Source organism: Myotis yumanensis, unplaced genomic scaffold (genome assembly GCF_028538775.1).
Source record: "Myotis yumanensis isolate MYYU_CA2020_CCGP unplaced genomic scaffold, mMyoYum1.0.hap1 SCAF_6, whole genome shotgun sequence".
Lineage (NCBI taxonomy): Eukaryota > Metazoa > Chordata > Mammalia > Chiroptera > Vespertilionidae > Myotis > Myotis yumanensis.
Genome location: NW_027223757.1, coordinates 73,862,938 through 73,889,240, shown reverse-complemented (window position 1 = coordinate 73,889,240; position 26,303 = coordinate 73,862,938). Strand labels below are relative to the sequence as shown.

The following is a 26,303-nucleotide window of genomic DNA, read 5'->3' as shown; positions in this document are numbered from 1 at the left end:
TGGGGGGAGAGCTAGATAGGAGGGTTCCATGGTGGGGAGTATGGATTAAGGGACAGTAAAGCAGAGAAGGCGAGAAAGCAAGGGGAGGAGAACCTATCAAAATATGTTAGTGAGTGACACAGGGCACAAAGGAAGGGTAAATTTAGTTATCAAATTAAAAATAAAGAAATTAAATTTGGCTAAATTTAATTACACATTGAAGTCAATTGCTGGCAAAAGAAAAGTTACTTTTTCTTCTTTTTATTTTATGAGTTTATCAAATTAACTTTAATTGTGCAGGGGGCTAAAAGAACTATTGAAGTAGTGTAGTTAGATTGAGAAAACAAAAAAATATGCTAAAACTGCTATTTCATTTTTTGGGCCAGATCACATTTAAATTCCAGACAGAAAGTATAAAAAACAAAAGGTAATTCCAAACACATCCCAGAGAAAATTCATTGTTGTTCCATAACAATCATTATTAATAGCTTTGTTTTATTTGGAAATTATAAAAATACCTTTTATCCAGGTTATAATTTATACAAACTTCATGTAATTTGTATGAGTCATAGTATTTAATATCTGGCTCTGAAAACAACGCATGTTTAGATTCATGGGCAAGATTCTTAAACTATGGAAGGCTATTTATTCATGCACAAAATGGGATAATCATGAAGATCAAGTAGACGTTCCATTTAAAGAGCTTAGAAAATGCCTAGTATTTAGTAAGCTTTCAGAAAATGTTAGTTTTCTTTAGTCATTAAAATTATCTTGATTGAACATCACAGCAAACACATAGTTTGACTATTTACTTCAAATGAACTAAAGATATACCTACGAAGTAAAACCTGGAATTACTAGTAATCATGAAAAAGAAAAAAATGTGAAATATTAGCATGGAAGAATAATTGATGTTGATAAAAAAAAGTACTACAAAAATCAGGGTATAAAAACAGCAGATTTTCAATTAGACAGAAAATAGGTTTTGATAGAGCAAGTTTGAAAATAAAGTATAGTTTATGAAAATATTATATGATTAATAAGATCGTGGGTTGAACAAAGTAGAAATTTTACAGTGCTCCAATATTTCTGTTTACCGTAGCTCATTTTTATTCAGTAGGAAATAGCAAAAATCTAAAGCATACAGGAAGATTTATGTTTTTTGATGTGCTTTAAGACATTACATAAGTTAGAAGACCCCTATGTCACAGCTTACATGGGTTTGGGAAATAAACAAATGCTGATTTTAAACACCAAGGGAAATCTATGTAATATCTATTTTCAGTAGAAATCTAATCATTTTTACCATAAAAATAAAGGAATTCTCAAGTTTTCTGAATCATCCACATAAAATGACTATATGGATGGCTATTTAGCTATGTTATTTATTTAACACAAGATTTATTTATTTATTGAATTTATTCGGGTGACATATATACTAATAAAAGGGTAATATGCTAATTAGGGTGGACGTCTTCCGGACGTCCATCTGGACAAAAGCCACAGTAACTGCAAGGCCCTGGGGCTCAGGCCTCGCATCCCCCGTGGCTGGCAGTGGCAGCAACAGCAGGGTGATGGGGCTGGTGCCTTCCCCTGATCAGCCTGGTTGCCTCCCACAGAGGGAGGCCAGACTGCGGCTTAGGCCTGCTCCCCTGAGGGCTTCCGGACTGTGAGAGGGGGCAGGCTGGGCTGAGGGACCTCCCTCCAGTGCACAAATTTTTGTGCACTGGGTCGCTACTTGGTTAATAAAACCATATAGGTTTCAAGTGTGCAACTCAATAAAGCATCATGTGCACACTGCATCCAAAGTCAAGTTTCTCCATCCCCACTTATTCCCCCTTTGCCTACGTCCATGTCCCACCACCACCCTTTCTCTCTGGCAATCACCATGTCAATTGTTAGGTCTATATGTTTTGGGTTAATTCCTACACCCTTTTTTTCACCCAGCCCCCAATGCCCCTCTTTTCTGATATCTGTCAGTCTGTTCTATGTATGCTTCTGTTTCTATTTTTTTAAATATATTTTTATTGATTTCAGAGAGGAGGGAAGAGGGTGAAAGAGATAGAAACATCAATGATGAAAGAAAATCACTGTGCCCTGACTGGAATAGAACCGTGACCTGGTTCATAAGTCACCACTCAACCACTAAGCCACGCCGGCCTGACCTGTTTCTATTTTTTTTATTAAATAATTTTGTTGATTAGATTCCATATATAAGTGAGATCATATGGTATTTGTCCTTTAAAAAAATTAGAAACTAAAACATTGTCATAAATTAATTTATGTCTTAATGTTTTTGGAATTTTATAGAAATATGAATCAGAAGCCATTTTAATATGCTCTGAAAAATTTTAGATTTTGTTTTGTTATAATACTGAAAAACTTTCTGTGGCACTTAAAGGGAATATAATCCTACTAAATGCTGTAATAAGAGCTCTCTAGAAACCTTAATAATGATAGATTTTCAACTATGAACTTATCTGATACCTCACATGATAACTTGTGTATAAGTTTCTGCCACAATATTCCCCAAAAGAAAGTGCTTGGAATTTGTTGATTTCCTTTACCAGTTTCTCCATTTCTGGTTTTACATACCTTGAGTTTGAGTTTCACTGTAAATACATAATATCAGGCTCCTTTACCATAGAAATATCTATTGATTGTGCCCTCTCTGAATATAATACATATGTATAATGCTTAAACTACCACATATGCTTCTAAATTAAAATTACCTAACAAATTATCTCATGCAATATAATAACCCCTAGACAAAAGGTCATATAAATAGTGAATTCTTCCAGAAATGTAACTCATGCCTTCACAGTACAAACAATTCCACAGCCATTAATTTCTATTTCTTAAGCATTTTTTCCTTGTGCCTTAAATCTGCTTTTTTTGTTGTTATTGTTGCACATTGATTTAATTTCTGGACTACGTGAAAAAATCCAATTTTATTTATTTATTTTACTTAGTTAAATATTTGAAGATAAATATTCCTCATCTATTCTTCTAATTTATTCATCCAAAAGTCAAGCAAGTATGCTCTAATTATCCTTAACATTAAACACTACATAAAGAACTACTTCTTTTATACTAATATTTACCTAGGAAAATCGTAGGAGTATATGTTCCTTTATACTTCCAGAAATTTTAGAAAGATATGTGATTCTTGCAGTTTCACTGATGTAGACTCTCTCATTTATTTACTTGAAACCAATTGTCATCACCATAAATTCAGCAGAAGGGAGCCATATGCTTTTATGAACAAAAATTACTTAATTGCTTTATAAGACAAAGTTCAGATAAGGAAAGAGAATATTATCAAATCTCAAAATGTTTAAAAGATCCTCTGATAAGTAGACATAATTCAACTTTCTGAACTTAGATAAATAATCATGAGAAACTATACTCAAAACAGCAGGACCAAAAGAAAAATATCACCCTTGATCTCTGAGTTTCTTTTGCTACTTATTAGCACTATGTCAGCTGATATTCAGATTAACCAGCCACATAGATCATCTGACCCTGGACACAGATAAATAGTCATCTGACAACAGAGGGGCTTAATTTAGAACTGTTCCCCTGAGGTAAAAAATAGACTGTCTTAGAGATCCTAAGGATAACACAACAAACGTATTTAATCAAATACTTTCATTTAAAAATAGCACATTTAGGAGATATCACAGGATACTGTAATTGTGAAGAAAACTTTCATCAGTATGTTAAATTGTTCTTTATATAATAAAGAACAAAAGGAATGAAAAGCACCTCAAGGTTGTAGAAAAATAACTAATCCCATTCGTTATTATTAATGTAGTTGTAGCGGTTTTCAATTTCCAGGAATGAACAACAATAACAAAAAATCCACAAGTCAAAGAGTAGAGAACATGAAAAAACCTTGGGTAATAAAAGTTTTAAAATATTCACTTTTAATTTCATTGTGTTGATAACTAACGTGAAGACTTTTTTTTTTAAGTTTGCACAATAATTATTCTGGCGGAAAGGAGATTAAATCATTGGAGCTTTTAGGAAAACTCTGAATATAATATCATTTCTAAAAAATAAGGATAGAGAAAACTCTTGTGTACCAACAAGCAGAAAAAAAGCTGTACCTTTACCCTTTACAATGTCTGGGAAATATAGCTGATGATCAACATGGGTTACAATCTGAGAAGACAACACTTACAATGGTTTGTTTCCTTGACTTTCAAGGAGTCTTCTCCGATGTTCTTCCGCACATTTCATAAGGTATCTCCAGTTTTCTGATTGTTTTATGGGGAATATTTATACAGTGGGAATTTTATACAAATTTCTACAAATATCAGTACAACATGCTATATTAGGAACTATCAGGTCCCCAACTCTTTAGCAAAGACTGTTAATATTTCTCCAGCCATGTGTTCTATGAGCAATAAAATACTGAGTGTAACTCTACAATCTCTGTAAGAAGTCACGTTGATGTGTAAGGCTTGCTAATAGGTTTACTAGTCAAATACCAGTAATTCACATTGAGACATCTTTGTGTTATAAAATTTTTTCTAATGGTAATTAATATAGGGAAGTCTTTAATTATTTGTCACTGTAAATAATACTATCTAGTGACAAAAAACTTGTTTCCTTTATATTATTGATGCAATTAGTTATCCACAAAATAACTATTTTATTTTTTCTTAGGGTAAAATGGTTGGGACTCAAAAAAAAGTACCATATTAAGTACTAGTAATGTGATATTTGCTGTTGTCTATGAATACCTAACTAATATAAGCAAGCTATTTACCATCACACATATCTCTGGGTATTCATTTCTATTGCCTTCATACCCTAGATCAGAATTTATTTAAAAGTTTCCTATCCATAATCATTTTATTAACCAAAGTTATTAGACATGAGCCTAATAACAGCACTGTCTATATACTCTGCTGGCATATGTTAATAATCTTACTTTTCTTTGGTGGACTATCATTTGTGAATTTATCTAAGACTTCCTAAGACATCTATAAAACCTCCACAATAAGATAATTGGTCCTAAATTAAAGGGGTGCCATCAAGAGTAAATAAAAAAGCCTCTGTGAACTACTCTCGAAACAATTGAGCATGAAGACCTGCATTCCTGTCTTATTATATTCCAGACCCTATCATCTAATACAGCCTAACACTGTCCTTATAAAATAATTACTATAGCACTCATTTTATAGGTGCTATAGCTAAATATGAAGTATTTTGAATGAGTCAACATTTGAATCTAACTTTCTTAAAGATATCTTCTTATAATTATATTTCCAGAAAGGAGCCATCTATTCTATTTGCTATACTTCTTATTTAAATCAGGAACCAAAAATTCTAAGTTACCTGTAACAATGACTAAAAAATTATTTAAATTAAATATAATGGAATTTATATTGGACAGTTATATCTCTGAAATATTTTTTCTTGATTTGGCTACAAAATTTAGTAAAACTTTGATATTTCTAACTTTACATCTTAATTTTTAACTTGATATGTTTGGAAATTATGCCACAACTTTGAAGAAAAAAATGGATTTTAGAGTCTTATTTTAAAAAGAACTTTATAATGTTTTTTGGACATTAAACAATACCTTTACAAAACAACATTTTGATGACTTGAATACAAATGAACCAGAAACATACGGATTGAATTTTCCTTCACGTATAAGTGGGTTTGAATAGAGAGAAAAATATTCATTGGCAAAATTCATTCTGAGTATTGCCAAACCTGAAATGTCTGAAAACATACGATTTTAAAAAGACAGTCTAATGATCTCAAAAATACTATATTAGTTTTTCCATCTCTACATTATTCTATGAACTCAAGTTTGAAAAATAATTAATTTACTTAGAAGGTTTACACTATATAAAACATCAAACAATGGAAAATTATAGTGTTTAGAGTATAAACCCCTCTTAAATGCTAGATTATACTGTTGTTTAATAAATCCTATGTGCATATATGTGTAAATGATAATAATTATAGATTTAATAACCATTTTAATAAAGTCCTAATAAGTCATATAATTTAGGGAATTGAAAATCTAACAATAAATTATAAGACAGACGTAAGCCTACTTATTTGCTATTAAAAGAGAGTACATATTCTATCATGGAGGTTTATTAATCACTATGAGAAAGTTCTTGAGCACTTGGAAACTGATTTTGCACAATTGGATACCACTACTTATCTGGAAGCTCTATATTTGTCCATTAAAAAGCAACATCTTGTTTGTTTACTTGCACATATGTTTGCTTTATTTTGCTGAAACAAGTCTATGAAACTCAGAATCATCTATTCTGCATTAAAAACCAAACCAAACCAAACCAAACCAAACAAAACAAAACAAAACATCAATAGAATAGTTTTAAACTCTCATGCCAAATCCATGGCAGTCCATTTGTCAGATTTCTAAAAAGAATATTTCACAGACTGACGTATTTTCCACAGGTCCTCTGAGAAATCATAATGCTACTTTTAATTTCAACAGCCTTTTGATTTCCAAAATATATTTAGGCCTCTGCAATTTTTTCTTTGCAGGAGCAGGATAAACAACATTGAATAATATTCATCACTGACTTTCTCCTCACCTTACGATTGAAACTTTTAACTACTGCACTGTGGTTTGCGGTACCAAATTCTCCTCCTGTGTTATACCAAACTGGTTTGGTTAATAATCACCCAAAATTTACAGTGTGGAATGTCCTTTGAAGAGTAACATGTTCAGTGTCAGGTGTCTAAAAGAGCCTTTTAAATCACAAACTCATTCAATGATCATCAAAGACATGTTTTTAATATCTACACCCTGCATTGTACCAAGCACCAAGGGTGTGATTGTGAACAAGAAATACACATCCCATGACCGCATGAAACTGATATTCATTCCAACATGTAATCATGATGGTGTTGCTGTGATTGATTAAAGCAGCAAGTCTAGTTCTTTTATGAAGTGTGAGCAAGCTACAGAATATATTATACATAAGTTACATTTCATGTTCCTTCCATGATTTGTCTCCAAATCACTTTCCTAATAGCATCTGCAATCATATTTATGCATGAAAGTTGTTCTAGCCAACTCTGGACTATTGACTTTTCCCAGACCATACCATACCATTTCTCCAGTCGATGTATTTACTCACAGTGTTTCCTCATTCAGGAATGAATTCCCTCATCTGGGTCTCACCACCACTCCATATACCTCCACAACTCCTTTCCACCTCATCTCCATTCCTTGCAATCTTACCCAGCTGAACTAGTTTAAAAGTCATCTGAACCATGGTCCTTTTGTCTGTGTCCCATTTGGACTCAACCATCTCTTTTCTGTTTTCTTATAGTGTCTTGATTGTACCACTATTTTTAGCATTTATGGTGTCTTATTCTTTCCACAATTAACTACAGATGTCTGTCTCCCAAGTTATATTGTCCTTTAACATTTTGTCTCACATGTATAAACACTCAATAATTCTGTTGAACAAATAAATAAACGAATAATAGTCAATGAACGAATCTGAAAGCATGCTTTTCTGAGTATCATTCTTTTATAACTTCTAGTTACTTTTGCTAAGAAATAAACATAGTTAGAGTCCACTATTGCAAATAAAAGATGGTCTGTCTGCTCTTTTTGAAGCAATATTCCAATATCATGTTGAGAACATCAGCAGTAGTAATGAATGGAGCAGTAATAAGTGGAAGCATCTGGTAATCCATATTTATAGAGAAATGTCAGTTGTATATTCTCCATGAGGTTGCAGTTAATAAAATTAAGGTACTGGGAGGTTCACTTGCATTCCTAGGGCTATACATGCTCTACCTCTGGTTAAAATCTGTTTTAAGCATTGCTTAAATGAGAAAAGCCAGATTGCCTAGCACAGTTAGCCATTTTAATATTTTCACATTAGACAATATTAGAGAGACAAAGAATATGAACAAAATGCTGTATATATCAAACCTTACTTTTAAATAAAAAAATTCAGAACCATTGAAAAAAGTAAAATGCTTAATAAACCCATAAATAATACAACAGTAATTTAAAGTAAATTTACCCTTAAAATATAAGAAAAATAAATTAAGGAAAGAGGGGAAACTCAAAATGCAATGTAGTTCTGGCAGAGAAAAAGATACATTGAAAGCATATATAAACTAAATTACATAGATAGTAAAGGAAAGAGAACCAATATAACAGGAGTGAAAATACAAAAGAGAAATTTCAGAATTTTCAAGGGGGTGGGGGAGGGGATTAAAAGGAAACAGGCTGATCATATTTCACAGATCTCTTGAGTTGTTTAGTTAGACATTTCAAGCATAACCCCAAGGAAAAGGCTGGGAGAAGCACATATCATTAATTTATTTTTTTTGTTTGGGCCAATAATGGGGAAGAAACGACTGGCTCACTCCCACACTGCCCATTTCCAAGTCATATTTCTAATCATAAATGTACAGAAGTTTAACATTGTAAGAATTTTTGGAATATTATATAAATATCTGCTTTTCTCAGTTTACATTTATAATGCTTGAATACTGAGAATCCATAACACTAATCCCAAAGCCATAATTGAAAAATAACTCATAATTCAAGCCGAAACCGGTTTGGCTCAGTGGATAGAGCGTCGGCCTGCGGACTGAGGGGTCCCGGGTTCGATTCCGGTCAAGGGCATGTACCTGGGTTGCGGGCACATCCCCAGTGGGAGATGTGCAGGAGGCAGCTGATCGATGTTTCTCTCTCATCGATGTTTCTAACTCTCTATCTCTCCCCCTTCCTCTCTGTAAAAAATCAATGAAAAATATATTTAAAAAAAAAATAACTCATAATTCAAAATCTTCAAATTGTTTATTAAAAAAATCATCATTATAATTAAAATCTATGGAATGTATGGGTGGGGGGTCTAAAACTTGTCTAAAACACTTTCAGCAAAAATATTCTGTTTCTCAATCAAGATCTGAGGTGCATGAAACCTTCACTATGCTAACTCCAGAATATACTTAATTTATGGCAGTCAACCTCATTCCGTATACAAAACCTTGGGATGACAACATTGGTTATAGTATTACTAGAGGCCCAGGGCATGAACATTCATGCACTGGAGGGGGGGTCCCTCAGGCTGGCCTGCCCCCTCTCACAGTCCAGGAGCCCTCAGGAGCGGGAGGCGACCCGGCGATCAGGGGAAGGAGATGCCCCATCACACCTCTGCTGCTGCCACTGCCGGCAGCACAAGCCTCAGCCGGACCTGGTTACCTGAGCCTCAGGTGGCCCTGGGCAGCTGGGCAGCCACCATCCGAGGTTGCCTGTGCCTCGGGCTGGCCCTGGGTGGCTGGGGGGCTGAGGAGACTGGGAGACTCTGGGGGCAGGCGCGCAGAGCGGCCAGGCTCCCCTGGGGGAGGGCCTGGCCTTGCCACATGCCTGCCGCCCCAGCAGGGCTGAGGGACTGGGTGCTGCCATCTTGTGGCTGTGGTTGCCGCCATTTTTGAGGGCATGGCAGTCAATTGGCATATTCCCTCCTTATTGGCTGTGGGCACCACCATCTTTGTGACAGCATGAGGGTCAATTAGTATATTCCCTCTTTATTAGATAGGATTCTTGGGCTGTGAATTTGCCTATAGGTATAACAATGTAAAATCCTGTGGCTTACAGTATTAGACTCCCTTGCAAGAGACCCAAGACAGACCCATCTTATGCTTAACTGTAGTTCAGTAAACAAAGCAAGGAGAAATGAGTGAGAGATTTTACAACTCATGTTTCTATTGCCTGATCCTGCAAAAAACTAAAAGCAGTAAAACTTAATAAGGCATGTTCTCTAATTATCATCCCTTTGAAAACTACCCTCCCTAGGGCTGACTCTAATATTTTCAGGGTATGGGGCAAGATCACAATGTAGGCCCACATGGTAGATTTCTAAATATTTAAAAATGACTAATCAAGCTAAAATATCATTACAGAAATTATGTTTTTCCTGCTACCATGACAAATAGAATTTTAAATAAGGTCAGATTTGAATATAAAATTTTTTTCAACCCTTTGAGTGATCAAAGGCCAACAACACTCTGATTAAATTGGCCTTGGCTCCCCTGACCTTTGGATCAAATGTGCCCAGCCCCCTCTTACCACAGTCTGTAAATTCTTTTCTATTCGTCTGAAATGACTACCCTTCCACAACTTCTTTCCCTAATTACATCTTCCTAATCTTTAAGATTGTAGCTTGAATTCTCTCGCTGTTAAATACTCAAGTCATTCAGACTCTTCTTAGTGTGTAGTGACAAACATTCATCAAAATTCTTATGTAGTTACTACCTCGTGCCTCATCAAGCCTCATGAAGCCATCTCTGCATTATCTAACCATTTCATCTCTAGCATCTAGCCAAGCACCCAGTACATAGTTGCTCAAGAAATGCTTGTGAGCATAAGAATAACTTCTGGGGTGTCTTAAAAATGAAGATTTCCTACTGACCCCTCCCAAAAGTGATTCTGGAACTGTTGTCTTTGACCAAATATTATAATACTAGAAGCCCGGTGCATGAAATTTGTGCACTGGTGGGGTTGTCCTTCAGCCTAGCCTGCACCCTCTCCAATCTGGGACATCTCTCTCACAATCCGGGACTGCTGGCTCCTAACCACTCACCTGCCTGCCAGCCTGATCACCCCCTAACTGCTCTCCTGCCGGCCTGATTGACACCTAACTGCTCTCCTGCCAGCCTGATCGCCCCCAACTGCCCTCCCCTGCAGGCCTGGTTGCCCCCAACTGCCCTCCCCTGCAGGCCATCTTGTGACAATGTGGGGGCGGCCATCTTGGGGCAGCCATCCTGTGGTGACATGGGGGCGGCCATCCTGTGATGACGTGGGGGTGGCAATCTTGTGATGATGCAAGGGCATGAGGGTCAATTTTCAAATTACCTCTTTATTATATAGGATGTTAAGACCTAACTCAATATTATTTTCTTTTTGTGTGTGTGTGACTCTTTTGTTCCATCCCCAGCCTCTCTTCTCTTATTAGTAGTTATTATTAGAACTACTAATAATTATTAGTAATTCTTTTGTTTGCTTACTTGGAACCTTTTAAAATATATATTCTTTGTTATTTTTAGTCAGGTTTTGAAATACAATTTACACATGGTATTACTCGTTCTGACTTAATGTATAGTTCTATTCATGTTTACAAATTATATAGTTTTGTAACCACCACCATATCAAGATATAGATCCATAGCACTTTGCATACAGTTTCTTTTGGTCTTATTATATTACATTGTTTCTGCTTGCATACACATTTTCAATACAAGATTAAAAACTCCTTGAGAGCAGGAACAGTACCTACTTCTTTACCTCTCCACCCTTGACAATAAATGCATGTTGAGTAAATGTGTTCATAAATGGATTAACTAATTACTATACTGCACTATCCTATGGAATACATCATAAGTATAAAGAACATATTGGTTAAATTGAACAAAAAGCTATAATGTGTCAAAACCAGCACCACAAAAAAATACATGAAATTCAGTGCTTACCATCTCCTGTTTCTGCACAGAGTTGTAAGCCCAAATTGTTCTGTGGATTAATCACCCAATGATTGCTGGTCACAGTGATATCAAAGACAAGCCAACCCACATCTAAAGCCTGGGCCTTTCTTGTGTCTAACAAAAACAGATCTGCATCCCTGAGGAGAAAAAGAACAACAATAAAAAAAAGTTATAGGTTGGAACGAAGACCAGCATTTCCTATACTTAAGTGAAAACATTACCAAAGCACTTTTTAAAATAACAGGAGTTAATTAAAGAACAAGGGAAACAAGCAACTCAAGTGATGAGTAATAAGATACAGAACCTTTTTTACTGCTAGACTCCTAACCCAAACCTGGTGCAGATTAGTAATATCTGAAAGTAATTTTCATTTTCCTGCTCTTCACTGGCCTTTACAAATTGACTTAGTGAGCTTGATTTGGTCCCTGATAACCAGTGTTCCCCAAAACCACTATCTGTAAGTAGCTCTCACTGGCAAGTTCACAGGCAAGGATTAAACTGAGTAGAGACAGAAGTGAAAGTAGCTCCACTGGTTTGGATGAATGTGGATTCCTAAAGGAATCGAGCACAGAGATAGTTTTCCATTTGTTTCTATTTTCATTAGAAATTTTCCCATTTTGTTATACATATGTTTATTTCATTTTCCATTTTATATAAATTATTTTATTGATAATCAAGGTCTAAGAGCAGGTCAGAGAATGCACTATTGAGTAAAGGGGTAAATTCCATGGATTGAGCAAAAAGTCTACCCTGAGTTGCTTTAATATCTTCAGCATGTGTAAGTCCCATGAGGACAGTAATAGCTATAAATATGAACTTGTATATTTTAGAAAAATCTCCACAATGTTGCTTTTATTAGCATTTACCAATATTAACTTTAGCATTAAATTTATAAGTGTATGAATATTGGTTTAATTATGATGAATTATTTTATTTATTCTTTTCTTACTATAGGCAGCCTCTGAGCTAACTGTCACATATTTCTGACATTTAATCTTTACAGATGCTCTGATGTAAAGATTGAGGCTCAGATAGGTTAATGGTAAAATATTGGCACTCCTTCAAAGCAAAATAGAAATAATTCTATTGTGCATTTTTATGACCTTTTATACTGTGATGAATCTGTTAAAGAGCTTATTATTTATGTGAGAAAAAATAAGAACTATAGAATAATAAGCTATGTTAAATACTGTTTACTGCATTTGCAATCTACGTGCATCATAGAAGTCATTTCAAAGATGACTTACAATATGTACAAAGAAAATTTTGAATAAAATAAAATCATGCAAATGGTAATTCTTTAGATAAAATGCTCTATAGTTAAAAATGAACCAATTTTAACAGAAGTGAAGAATCTCAGTCAATATTTTAGAAGCTTCATCTTCATTTCTTTATTTCAACTTGATTTATGCCATTCTCCCATTAACCTGGAGAAGATACTATGGAACTTCCATTCTGCTTCACAATTTTAATCATAGTGTTTACCAAAGAAGGGTTGCAGACACTTTTCTTTATCCCAAATGTGACTCCTTTGAAGATTCCACAGACACAGGACAAGAATGTACCACAAAAACAATGAAAAGTTTCAAACAGTTCCCCACTTGAATTTTAATAACCATAATAGAATGCCAAATTCTCCCTCTTCCTCCTAACTTAGAAAACCCACCAAATAAACAAGCTTGAAGAAAAGCTTATCTTTATAATTTTGAGATATTTAGTATCTTTGAGACTATAATCTTAGAATATTAACTTAATCATATTAAGTTAATAATGAAGATTTAAACAAAAGAAGGAGTCATGCTGTACCTTGGGAAATATCGAAGTGCTACCTGTGTCAAGTCTGCTTTCATTTGAAACATGGTAATAATATTCTAATAAATACTGCAAAGCTTATAACAACATTCCCTGGCATGATATAAGTAAACCCTTGAAAAACTAAGGGGTAAATTTTGACAACAGTTTCAACTAGTTAAAATATCCTATCTAATAAAAGAGTAATATACAAATTGACCATCACTCCAACACAAAAGATGGCCACCCCCATGTGGACACAAGATGGCTATCACAAGATGGCCAGCAGGGGAGGGCAGTTGTGGGTGATCAGGCCAGCAGGGGAGGGCAGTTGGGGGGACCAGGCCAGCAGGGGAGGGCAGTTGGGAGTGACCAGGCTGGCAAGAGAGGGCAATTTGGGGTGACTAGGCCGGCAGGGGAGGACAGTTAGGGGCAGTCAGGACAGGAGGGGAGCAGTTAGGCGTCGATCAGGCTGGCATGGGAGTGGTTAAGGGGTGATCAGGCTGGCAGGCAGAAGTGGTTAGGGGCAATCAGGCAGGCAGGCAGGCAAGGAGTTGGGAACCAGCAGTCGGGCCTAAATGGGCAGTCAGACATCCCTCTAAGGGTCCCAGATTGGAGAGGGTGTAGGCTGGGCTAAGGGACACACCCCCCTCCCATGCACAAATTTCGTGCACTGGGCCTCTAGTCATTAGATAATCATTAAGGTGGTATTTTCTATTATTTTTAAATTGTTCTACTTTTCTAGAAAAAGTAATCCCCAAACTATCTATGTTCATGTCTCAAAACTGTCAAGCATGTCTATGGGGAAAATAGTTCCAGTTTTAATAGATATATCTAGAAAAAATCACCAATCAAAGAATTCAAGCAAGCCCTAAATATCTGAATTTCAGTGATGCAAATCCAAATTCATTGGAAGGTAAATCTAAGTAAATAGTATGCTTTGAAAAATTCATATATTTGTAGTTCACCTCTGGAAGGTTATAAAGGTTCGACTGCTTTCATAAGCTTCATGGTTTCCTATTCTTGACCAAAGCTACTTTATTTTTTACTTTTTTTAAATTTTAGTTTGACCACATGTATTCTTTAATTTCTCCTCTCTTATATAAGAAGTCCTTCTAAATTACCTACAGACAAGAGACTATGCTTTGGGAGAATCAAGTCTATTATTAATAAGCACAATGTTAATAATTCTATAATTTTCTCTTATGTAGCAACTTTCACCCAGCATCTTAAAAATAAATCTCACAAGTTTTTTCTTTTGAAGTATAAAATTACTCCACTAAGGACTAGCACTCATCTCACTGCAAACAGTAGACTATACTAAATATGTACTATAAACAGTATAAAGTAAACTTGTTAAAGTTGCCCCATCTTACCATTTTTACCTGACTGTTTATAAAGAGAGGGGAGGGTAAAATAATGAAGGTATTAAGAAGTACAAATTGGTTGTTACAGAATAGTCATGGGGATGTAAAGTACAGCATAGGACTATAATCAACAATATTCCAATAACTATCTCACAGATGGATGTGAGATTTATCGAGATGACCACTTAGTTATATAATGTCTAATTACTGGGGTATACACCTGAAACGAATATAATAATGTATGCCAACTGCAATTGAAAATAAAAAATGATAAAAGACAAAACTAATAATAATTTAAAAATAAAATTAGGGCAAAAAGAAAAAGAAAAAATATTAATGTATTTAAAAATTATGCAGTAGAGAGAAAGTATATATGTATAATATATTCATTTATAGCAGAAATAAATACGTAATATAATTTTTTTATATTTTGTGCTATCATAAGAATGAAATTAAAGTCTACATTCTAGCCAATAAAAAGTCCACTTACATGGATGTAAATAAGCAAATATCTCATTAGTTTCCTAAGGCTGCCTTAACAAAGTACCACAGGTTACTTGGCTTAAGCAACAGAAATTTATTGTCTCAGTTCTGGAGGATAGAAGTCCAAAGTCAAGGTGTTGTCATGGTTGGTTGGTTTGAGGACCACGAGGGAATGATTTATTCCAGGCCTCTCTCCTTGGCTTATAGTCATCTTCTCCCTGTGTCTTCCTACCATCTACCCTCTACAAGTGTGCTTATGTCCAAATTTTCCTCTTTTCTAAGGGAAACAAGTTAGTTCTTCAAACTTTAATACCATCACCACATGCAAAAGCAGCAGCCTTACACAAACTGTTTAATTGGGTCCCATAATTGCAGAGTCAAATCACTGTAGTAAATCCTTTATTCCTTTTCATTCATAACTAGAGGCCCAGTGCATGAAAATTCATGCACTGGAGGGGGGTCCCTCAGCCTGGCCTGCCCCCTCTCACAGTCTGGGAGCCTTCAGGGGCGGGAGGTGACCCGGTGATCAGTGGAAGGTGACGCCCCATCACACCTCTGCTGCTGCCACTGCTGGCAGTGCAAGCCTCAGCCAGCCCTGGTTACCTGAGCCTCAGGCGGCCCTGGGCGGCTGGGGGGCTGAAGGGACTGGGGGACTCCAGAGGCAGGCTCACAGAGCAGCTGGGCCCGCCTGGGGGTGGGCCCGGCCTTGCCGCGCATCTGCCACCCCTGCAGGGCTGAGGGAACTTGGCACTGTCATCTTGTGGCTGTGGGCGCCGCCACCTTTGAGGGTGTGGCAGTCAATTAGCATTTCCCCTCCTTATTGGCCGTGGGCGCTGCCATCTTTGCAATGGTGTGAGGGTCAATTAGCATATTCCCTCTTAATTAGATGGGATGGCTTGATTTTTCTCATCAAACACTAACTGACAAGCTCCCTGGTATGAGCTGTATTATGTCCTCCCAAAATATATGGGGAAGTCCTAATTCTTGTAAATGTGGTCTTATTTGGAAATAGGATCTTTACAGTTATAATCAAGTTAAAACCAGGTCGTTGGGGTGGGTTCTAATCTAATATGGCTACTGTCCTTATAAGAAGGAACAGATCCTTGGCCGGTTTGCTCAGTGGTTAGAGCAGGGCTCTGGTATGAAAGGGTACTTACCTCAGTTGCAGTAAAGGGCATGTACCTCAGTTTCAGGCAACCAATCAATGTGTTTCTCTCACATTGGTGTCCCTCCCTCCCTCCCTCCCTCTCCACTCTCTAAAAAAATCAATCAATGGAAAAAATATCCTTGTGTGAAGATTAGAAAAAAAAGCAGCAGAAAAAGACACAGAGATAAAAACACACCATGGAGACAGTTATATGGAAACAGTCAGAGATGAAAATTATGTTGACACAAGCCAAGGAACTTCTATGGCTACCAGAAAATGGAAGAAGCAAAAAAGAATTCTTGCTTATAGGTTTTGGAGGGAGTATGGCCCTACAAACACCTTAATTTGGGGCCTCCAGACGCTGAGCTTGGCTAAGATATGAAGAAGTGAAATACTGTGGAATTTGGGGCCGTGGGAGAAAACAGAAATAAGTAAAGGGATTTTTAGTTAATGCAAGAAATATGAGGATATTTACGGGACACACTTAAATTCATATTTATAAAATAGGACATTTTGCATTATTTTAACACAAGAAGAAATGTGCGTGGATAACACTGGATGTACCAAAATAAGTATCTGCTTTGTCATCTCTCTATGACACTGTCCTTGTATTTCACATGTAAAAGTTCTTTGTAAATTAAATCACTTCTTGGCAAGGGAATTGGATAAACTAACATGCATTGGAAGGATGGAAACCCATTCATCTTTTGCTGAAATCCGTTTTATCAAGGGTACTGTATCGCAGACTTGTGGAAATATATTATCTTGCTTGTTTCTAAATATGATTAGCAAACATTTCTCATTGGTATTTTCTTGCTTACACAGAAGGTATAAGACTCATGGATCCTTAAAGAGCTTCATTTAAGTTTATCTTTATAAAGCAAAGAATCACAGAGTTGGAGTTGGTATCTGTTTAATTTTAACAATGACTTGCTATGCTTAGGCCTTGCTTGATAGAAGAAAAAAAATAAGTTACTTTTCTGAGTATCTGTTTCTTCTTCTTTAAATGAATATTAAAATAATATTGAGAAGGCAAGGTGGAGGCGGTGACCTTAGGATCCAAGGTGATGGCCCCCAGCTGGCCCACTTGAGGGCAAGCACTACATGGAGCACTTTGGCTGGGACAAGCTCGAGGACAAGAATCTGTGCCCAGTGAAGGGCCCCAGGCTTTCCCCTCAAGTTCAAGAGGGAGCAGGCTGGGGAGTGGCCAGCTGGCCTCAGCCCCCAAGGCCTGGCTGAGGGAGGCGGGGAGGGCAGCCCACCTGGAGTAGAGCCTGGTGGCAGAGGCTGAGGCTGAGCCACATTGAAGAAGAACAAGGGCAGTCAGGGCAGCCCGCCCAAGGACAAGCACTAAGGCGACGTCATGACCACCTAGAAGAGCAGACGCTCATGACACTGTTCAAAATGCCATTATAGAAAAACAAAAACAAAAACAAAGAAAGCCCACGAGAATGGCCAGTGAAGTGGACCACAAAGTCCCCTCTCCCAGCCTGGGTGGGCTACTCTCTCAGGTGGTCAGAGCAGCAGATATTCAGCCTGTTAAAGTTGTCTGTAGTTAGGAAATAAAACCTTTCAAGTTGCTAATCATCATCATCATCTACCTCATCAGTCTATGGCAAGGAGAAGAGGATATAAATATAAAAATGCTATATAAATTACTATAACTGCAATTTTCTTACCAAAACACATTTATGGCATTTGAGTGTGTATGTACGTTGTATGCATTATGCTTAATGGAAAATTAGGGCCAGAAATGATATATGCACCCAGCCAGTGTGAATCAGAGGTTGAGTGTTGACCCATAAATCAAGAGGTCGCTGGTTTGATTCCTGGTCAGGGCACATGCCTGGGTTGCAGGCTCAATCCCCCAATAGGGGATGTGCAGGAAGCAGCCTATCAATGTTTCTATCTCTATATCCTTCTCCCTTTCTCTCTTTCTCTAAAAGTCAATTAAATAAAACAAAATAAATGATTATGCAATTATTATTGCTAAAAGTCATTAATAACCCATAGTTATAAATTTTGTATATAGGAATTCATTTATTTCCTTTAACTTCAGTAACATTTATTGATACATATGACATAATAAAACTTTGTCTCTGCTCAGCAGTGTGCCTCAGTGGTTGAGCATCAACCTATGAACCAGGAGGTCATGGTTTGATTCCCAGTCAGGATACATGCCTGGGTTGGGGGCTGAATTCCCAGTGTGGGGCATGCTGGAGTCAGCCAATCAATGGTTCTCTTTCATCATTGATGTTTCTATCTCTCTCTCCCTCTCCCTTCCTCTCTAAAATCAATCAAGTAATCAATCAATATATATATATTTAAAAAAAAAAACTTTGTCTCTAAATTCAATAGAAGAAAAACTTAATTTGAAAACATCAAAAATAAGTCAAATTATTTATATAATAAATAATAAAAGAGAAAGAGAAATATTCTTTGGATTGTTATAGATTTCAATTATATGTACACTACATATGTTTGTACACACAAATATATATATATATAGAGAGAGAGAGAGAGAGAGAGAGAGAGAAAGAGTTCACCGTGAGTAAAACCATTGTGTAAACATAGCCAAGAAAAACTTTGAGAAATTGTGTGGAAGATACATGGATACATTTTAGAGGAAAAGTTTTACTCCTCCATTTTCATTAGAAATGAGCCTTTCAGTCCACAGTGACATCGCCATTATTCCCCAAATTTCTATTATAACTATTTCACCTACTTCCATCCCCTTTTGTCTTCTAAGAGCTTATTAAGTCTAGTAAAAATGTACTGATGGCCACCCAAGGAGAAACCATCCATCTTTCTCTGTGTCTTTGACATAAATATCACCACACCATTTAAGGAACTCGATTAGAGCTCTATCGCAAAATACATTAGCAAGGGAATCTAAATTAATAAAGGATATTCTCTGGAGTTTATAATGTCAAAAGTTGCTCTCTTGAGCCACTTTCGCTTAAAAGTGTAGGAATCAGCAATTGTGACAACCAAAAATGTCTCCAGACATTGCTAAATGTCTTGTGGGGGCCAAGTCACCCCAGTTGAGAACCGCTGAAACTGAGCATGATCCCAGCACAATTGAAGAAATGCAAGCTGTGCTTGTGTGCTGTCCTGTATACTTAGAGCAAACGTCATGGACCATCTGAGTGTCCTGCTCTGCTGCACTGCTCTCCAGAGCCCATGGAATTTTGCTGAGTAGAAATTGTCAATGTACGTTCTGAAGTATGTCCACAGAAGAATCACAAATCTTAGAGCAGCAGGAGGGGGGAGATGATGTAAATATGAAGCTGACTGTGAACTGGAATGATGACAGCTTAACTAAATATATCCAAGTAGTAAGGGTGGCTAATGACATCGAGCAAGCTAGCTTAAAATGTTTTTACAATGGAGTACAGACATTTATATTCATAGCAGAGCATTAGGAAAAGGTTGAGTTATGCATAGCAGATTTTCATTGGGGAATATATAAATACATATATTTGTGAAAAAATTAATTCAAGTAAAGCACTTAGCACAGTGCCAGACACATGGTGAGTGCCCGTTAAATGGATAAGTGCTGGCTGCTATACTTTGTAGTAGTATTACAGGCATTGATCATTTTATTTGCATTACTTAATTTTTTTATACATTTAAACATTTTAACACTTAGGAATATTTCTTGTAGGATACAACTCTCTCTCTCTCTCTCTCTCTCTCTCTCTCTCACACACACACACACTTTCTCTCCAGTTCTTACTCATCTCAAAAGACGCAACTCAAGAGTGAACTCTCAGTGGCTACCCCTAAGTCCCTGACCCTCCCACACGACGAATTAATTTCCCCTTCATTTGTGTTTCCACAACACTTAGTGCATACTTACATCATAGTGCTTAGCACTTTGTATTATAGTTATTAAAGTCTGTGTTGAGCAGGCCCACCACAGCTCCAGCCCTCGGGCTATGAGCTTTTGAGATCTTATTTACTAGGCTTTATGCCCCTGTGCTTGCCACATGGTAGGCATTCAGCAAAGCATGCCGAACTCAGCTGAATTATCTGGAAAATTCAATCATGTGGAAACCTCATTTCCCAATAATGCCAGATATATGAGGTGTGACTGAAGAGCAATGCCTTCTATATAGAATTTGGGGCTGTCAGCCTTTATGAAAAGATTAAATAAGTGAAATGATGCAAAGTGTGTTAACTTTTGACCAAGAAAAATAAAGATTTGGATAAATATCAGAACACTCCTTTAAATTGCACACATTTAAATATGAGTAAGGATAAATGGGGGAGGTGGGAGATGGTAAAATAAAATACATAATTTTAAGAGAATTAAGCCTCGCTGAGATAAATAAGTGTGAAAAGAGATGATGTTATGGTATGTGTTTTTTCTCATTTGATTACATAACACTGTCAAAGAATTCATGGTTAATAGATCCATGTCTTAACTATAAAATATACCTAAAAAACATCAGTTTAAATTACTGCAAGGATTCAAAATACACACACACACACACACACACACGCACACACACATGGATTGTCAAGCATATTGCATTAAAGAGTACAGTCTGCACTGACCTTTCAATTGTTTCTGATTTTAATACAAAACACTAAATAGATAAGATCCACGAGTTTGAAGACAGATGTTTTAACAGGTGACCCTAGCTTTAAAAATGGCCAGAGGTACTAGTTTCTTCTTCTTACCTCAATTTTAATTCTTTTTTTTTTTTTCTCAATCCTCACCCAAGGAGTGAGGATATTTTTCCATTGATTTTTAGAGAGAGTGGAAGGGAGGGGGGAAGAGGAGACAGAGACAGAGAGAGAGAAACATCAACATGAAACACATTGACTGGTTGTCTCCTGCTCCAGCCCCAACCCAAGCAGGACATTGAACCTGCAACCAAGCTACATAGCTGAAATCCAACAAGCTGGAATCCAACCTGTGACCCTTAGGTCCACAGGCCCACTGAGTCAAACTGGCCAGGGCTATTTTACTTCTTTATTTAAGAAACATATGAAAGCACAGATAATCCATACTGCACAAATAATAATAACAATCAGATTTTAATATTACTTTTACAAATTAAAATTCTTTCGGTTTTGCCCATCTGGAGTGGCTTCGTTGGTTGAGCACCATCCTGTTTACCAAAAGGAAGGATTAAAAAATAAAACGTTTCAGTTTTAACTGTGATCACATGATATAAAAATGAAGTATTTTTCATCTATTTCTCCTCACTTTCAGAAAATTGAAGTCAAGGTTCCCAATTGGTAGAAATGTTTTTCCATAGAATAAAGAAAGGAAAAACAGTATTTATTTCTCTTCATTTTCTGTGGGGGAAAAAATGCCTTTCATAGCTTATGAAAAACCAAGAGCAATTTATTTTTAAATCCTGATGTTTGTTTTGTTTTTATTTTTAAGCCTCTCTTCCTGGGAATGTTAATTTATAAAGTAATGTGTGGTATAAAGTTGTTTCATTATCTCTTCTCTGAACTATAATTATGCATGTTTCTGATTATAAAAATAATGTTCATTGTAAAAATTTAGAAAGTACAGAAAAGGGGGGAAAATAAATTTTAAAATTACCCACAAGCCTGCAATGAGCACTTGATTTTTCCTTCCAATCTGTTTTCTACATTAATTTATTTAAAATTAATATAATAATGTATATAATTAGGTTTCTTGCTTTTGGTCAATTAACATTACAGTCTGAGCATTTTCCAAGATTACTAAATATTTTTATTTTATTTACTTTTAATATATATTTTTATTGATTTCAGAGAGAAGGGAGAGGGAGAGAGAGAGAGACAGAAACATCAATGATGACAGAGAATCATTGATCAGCTGCTTCCTGCACGCCCCACACTGGGGATCAAACCCATAACCCAGGCATGTGCTCTTGACTGGAATTGAACCCAGGAACCTTCAGTCCGCAGGCTAACGCTCTATCCACTGAGCCAAACCAGCTTGGGCAAGATTACTAAATATTTTTAAAACATATGTTCTACTTGCTTTATAAAGTATAGCATTTCCATTTTCCAGGAAATTGAGTGTAACTTTTTCATCTTCTGTTTAAAATGTGTTCTCAAGTTTTGCAATTGTAAACAGTAATATTGGGAATTTTTCAAAATAATATTCTGTACATTGGGAAGAATCTATTCAATCTATGCCTCCTAGAATTTGGAATGGCAAAGCAAGAGAACACCAGATGAAGATATACATGTACTTTAGAAGTCATTTTTCAAAAATGTAGGAAAAAATTTTAGAAAAAATATCAGTAAAATCTTAGATCTTAGAGTAGATTTAAACATGCTAAAATATGTGAGTGCATTTCTATGAGACATGATCTGTATATTGCATTGTATATACATTTGAGACCCATATGATCTTACTAACCAATTTTACCCCAATAAATTTAACTTAAATTTTCTTTAAAAAATATGTCAAGACTTAGCCAAATTATACCCACAATACTAAAAAAGCATATTGAGCTCTAGCTGGTTTGGCTCAGTGGATAGAACTTCGACCCGTGGACTAAAGGGTCCTGGGTTCGATTACAGACAAGGATACATACCTCGGTTACGGGATCCCTGGCCCCCTATTGGGGCTCATGTAGGAGGCAACCAGTTCCTGTGTCTCTCTCACATTGATGTTTCTCTCTCACTGCCTCTCCCCTTCCCTTCTACTTTCTCTCAGAATGAATGGGAAAGTATCCTCAGGTGAGGATGAACCAAAACCAAAATAAAACAAGCAAACAAAAGCATGTCAATGTAGTTGTAGAAAAATGAGACTAATATTTTTATTGGTATAATTGGGAAATACCAAAGTTTCAAGATACACAGTTGTCCCATTTTTAAGGGAAACTTAATTTCCCAAAACTAAAAGTCTGATAAGCTAAGCATCAATACCCATAAATATTCCAAAATGTATTATTGATGAAAATCTGCATGGACTCATTCAGAAATAAATCTATAAACAACTGTGAATAGATTCTTCTATTAGTCCTTATTTTCATCATTGTTATCATGTCTTAAATTATACAATTACATACTTAGAAAAGCTCAAAGGGTTAGCTAGTTCAATGGATAATATTAAAAAATATCCTGAAAAGATACAACAATGGACCTAAATAAAAGTGAGGACCTTTAATTGTGATCAATGTAAAAGCCTGCATATAGATTTAAAAAGTCAGTAAATATAATCCATAGTAGGTAGACACCTGATGTACCAACAGTTCTTATAAAAAAAACAATAATACTTTGTATGTTAACTATGTACAAATTCAACATGCATAAAAATATAATGTGAATGACCAAAAATAAAGATAATTCAAGAATTTTATAATAATGTTAATGGAAGTACTACTCCAGTCATGGGTAATAATTATTTCAAAACTTTAAATCACACCAAATAAATATATAGTGCTGGGGATAAAAATAAATAAATAAAACAAAATTACCTAAGACACTATCTCTTTTTTAGGAGTTCACAGTTGAAGTGGGGAAACAGACAAAGAAATATATTTGGAGTATTGTTTTCAATGCTTGTCACTTTATTTTGGAAGATGCCATCATTATTTAGCATTAAGAATAATGTATTATAATAAGCGAGGTCCTGTCTCTGAGAAAACCAAATTAGTATCCTCATTTCATAAATGGAACCACTAGATTGAGGTCTAAAAAACAAACAGAAAAACAGCAACAAAAACCTCACAGAAAAATATCTAGAAAGTGTTAAAACAGATAAAGGAGCATAGAACTTTCTGACTTGGAATTATTGCTCTTAAAATAACATTGCATATGGATCAGTATTTGTTATTTTTTTGCATAATATATTTTTCACATTTTTATTACAGTGTACCCTGCTGAATCAATATTTCATAGGATATTAAGTATTTCACACCCAAAGAAAAAGATTCTGCAGCCAAATAATTTTGAGCAAGACTAGGTTTCTTTATTATAAAGCCTTTCCAAGACTTTAAAATTCTGATATGCATTGTGACTCCTAGAGGGTGGTCTAACAGATTTTTCTCAAATGCATTTGATCTCAGACTCTTTATTTTTATTCACTGATTTTTGTGAGGGGCTTGTGTTCCATGAAACAGCCATTGGGAAACTCTGGCACTCCAGAAGACCAAGAAAAATCTCAATGTCAGGAATTGGAAATCCTATATAATAAAAGCGTAATATGCTAAGCATCCAACCATTCCTTCAACTGTTCGACCAGTTGCTATGATGAGGACTGACCACCAGGGGCTGATGCTTGGACTGGTAGGTTAGCTTGCTGCTGGGGTCTGGCCAATCGGGACTCAGCAAGTCAGTCCGGACATGACCTGGAGCCCTCCCGCGGTCCCTCCCTGGCCCCGATCATGCACAGGTGGGATCCCTCAGCCTGGCCTGCACCCTCCAGTGATGTCAGAGAGCCAGTTTCAGCCTGATCCCCACAGGCCAGGCCAAGGGACCCCACCAGTGCACAAATCTGTGCACCAGTCCTCTAGTATTCAATAAGGAGACAAAGGGGCCTTAAAGGAGACATGATACCTGTCTTTAAATCTTTGTCTTATTCAAAAAAAAATTACATAGTATTTCACCAAAGGGAAGATCTATATCTAATGAATAGAAGCTACCAGAAATGGATTTCATCTCAATATAACATTTCAATGAGTTAAAAGAAAATGTAAAAGCTGTCCAACAAAGGTGGCAAATCACCTGTAAAAGGTGTTACTAAGCAATTTTATCATTGTGTGAAAGGTTTGGAAACTCTGCTAAGCACCGTGTTTTACTCTTTTATTTGATGGTTCATTTGCAGTAGTTATCAACTGAGATGTCCATACATTTAGTATTTCAGATTTTCTATTCACATTTTTGTACCATTTTGAATTAAACATTTTAGAAACAGAAGCCATAGGAAAACTGTCAGACCTATTGTAAATATGATGTCTTACATCAAAACGCAAATAACGTTCTATAGATTTTCTAGTTCTTTGTTATTCAATCTAGGAAGGTTATATCTTTCTAAGAATTTGTTCATTTATTCTAGGTTATTAAATATGGTGGCATATAGTCTTTCATAGTACTCTTGTATGATCCTTTGTATTTCTGTGGTGTCAGTCATAACTTTTCTGCTTTTATTTTGATTTTGTTTGTTCATTGGTGAGTCTAGGGAGAACTTTGTCAATTTTATTAATTTTTTCAAAGAACCATCTCTTTGTTACATTATTTTTTTGTATTGTCTTTTTGTTCTCTGTTTTATTTAATTCTGCTCTAATTTTTATTATTTTCTTCCCTCTACTGATGTTGGGCTGCATTTGTTCTACTTGAGATAGGCCTATAATAATATAAGCTTTTTCTTATTACTGCTTCTGCTGCATCCCAAAAGTTTGGTATATTGTATTGTCATCCTTATTTGTCTCTATGTATCTTTTGATCTCTTCTTTTATTTCTTCTTTGACCCAAAGCAATTAATTTTTTAAAAAAAAGACATGCCCAGCCAGCATTGCTCAGTACTTGAGCATTGGCCTATGAACAAGGAGATCACAGTTTGACTCTTGGTGAGGGCACATGCCTGTTGTGGGCTTAGTTCCCAGTGAGGGGCGTGGAGGAGGCAGCTGATCAATGATTCTCTCTCATCATTGATGTTTCTATCTCTTTCTCCCTCTCCCTTACTCTCTGAAATCAATAAAATAAAAAATTAAAAAGTAAAATGTTTTTAAAAAAGAGAGAAAATAAGATGAACAAACAAAAACTCAGAAACACAGACAACAATATGGTATTACTATAGGGAAAGGGGGCTGTGGAGAAGGTAGCAAAGGATTAAAAGAGTCAAATATATGATGACAGACAGAGATTTGACTTTGGGTGGTAACCACACGATGCAATATACAGATAATGTATTATAGAATTGTATACTTGACACTTCTATAATGTTATTGACAAATGACACCCCAATAAATTTAATTTAAAAATACACATAAGGACACATACAATTTACACTTATTGCCAAAGAAAACCAAAGTCACTCTTCTTTAATTTAAAAAA

At 36.0% G+C, this 26,303-nt stretch overlaps 1 protein-coding gene across 1 annotated transcript in view; it reads right to left on the bottom strand.

Annotated features, from left to right (window-relative positions):
* The window catches only part of BMP5 (bone morphogenetic protein 5), a 117,159-nt gene that overhangs the window by 29,746 nt on the left and 61,110 nt on the right, over positions 1–26,303 (bottom strand). Inside the window, exon 3 of the mRNA XM_070418366.1 lies at positions 11,484–11,632. Coding sequence (XP_070274467.1) covers positions 11,484–11,632 — 149 coding nt within the window. The remainder of the gene's footprint in view (positions 1–11,483; positions 11,633–26,303) is intronic.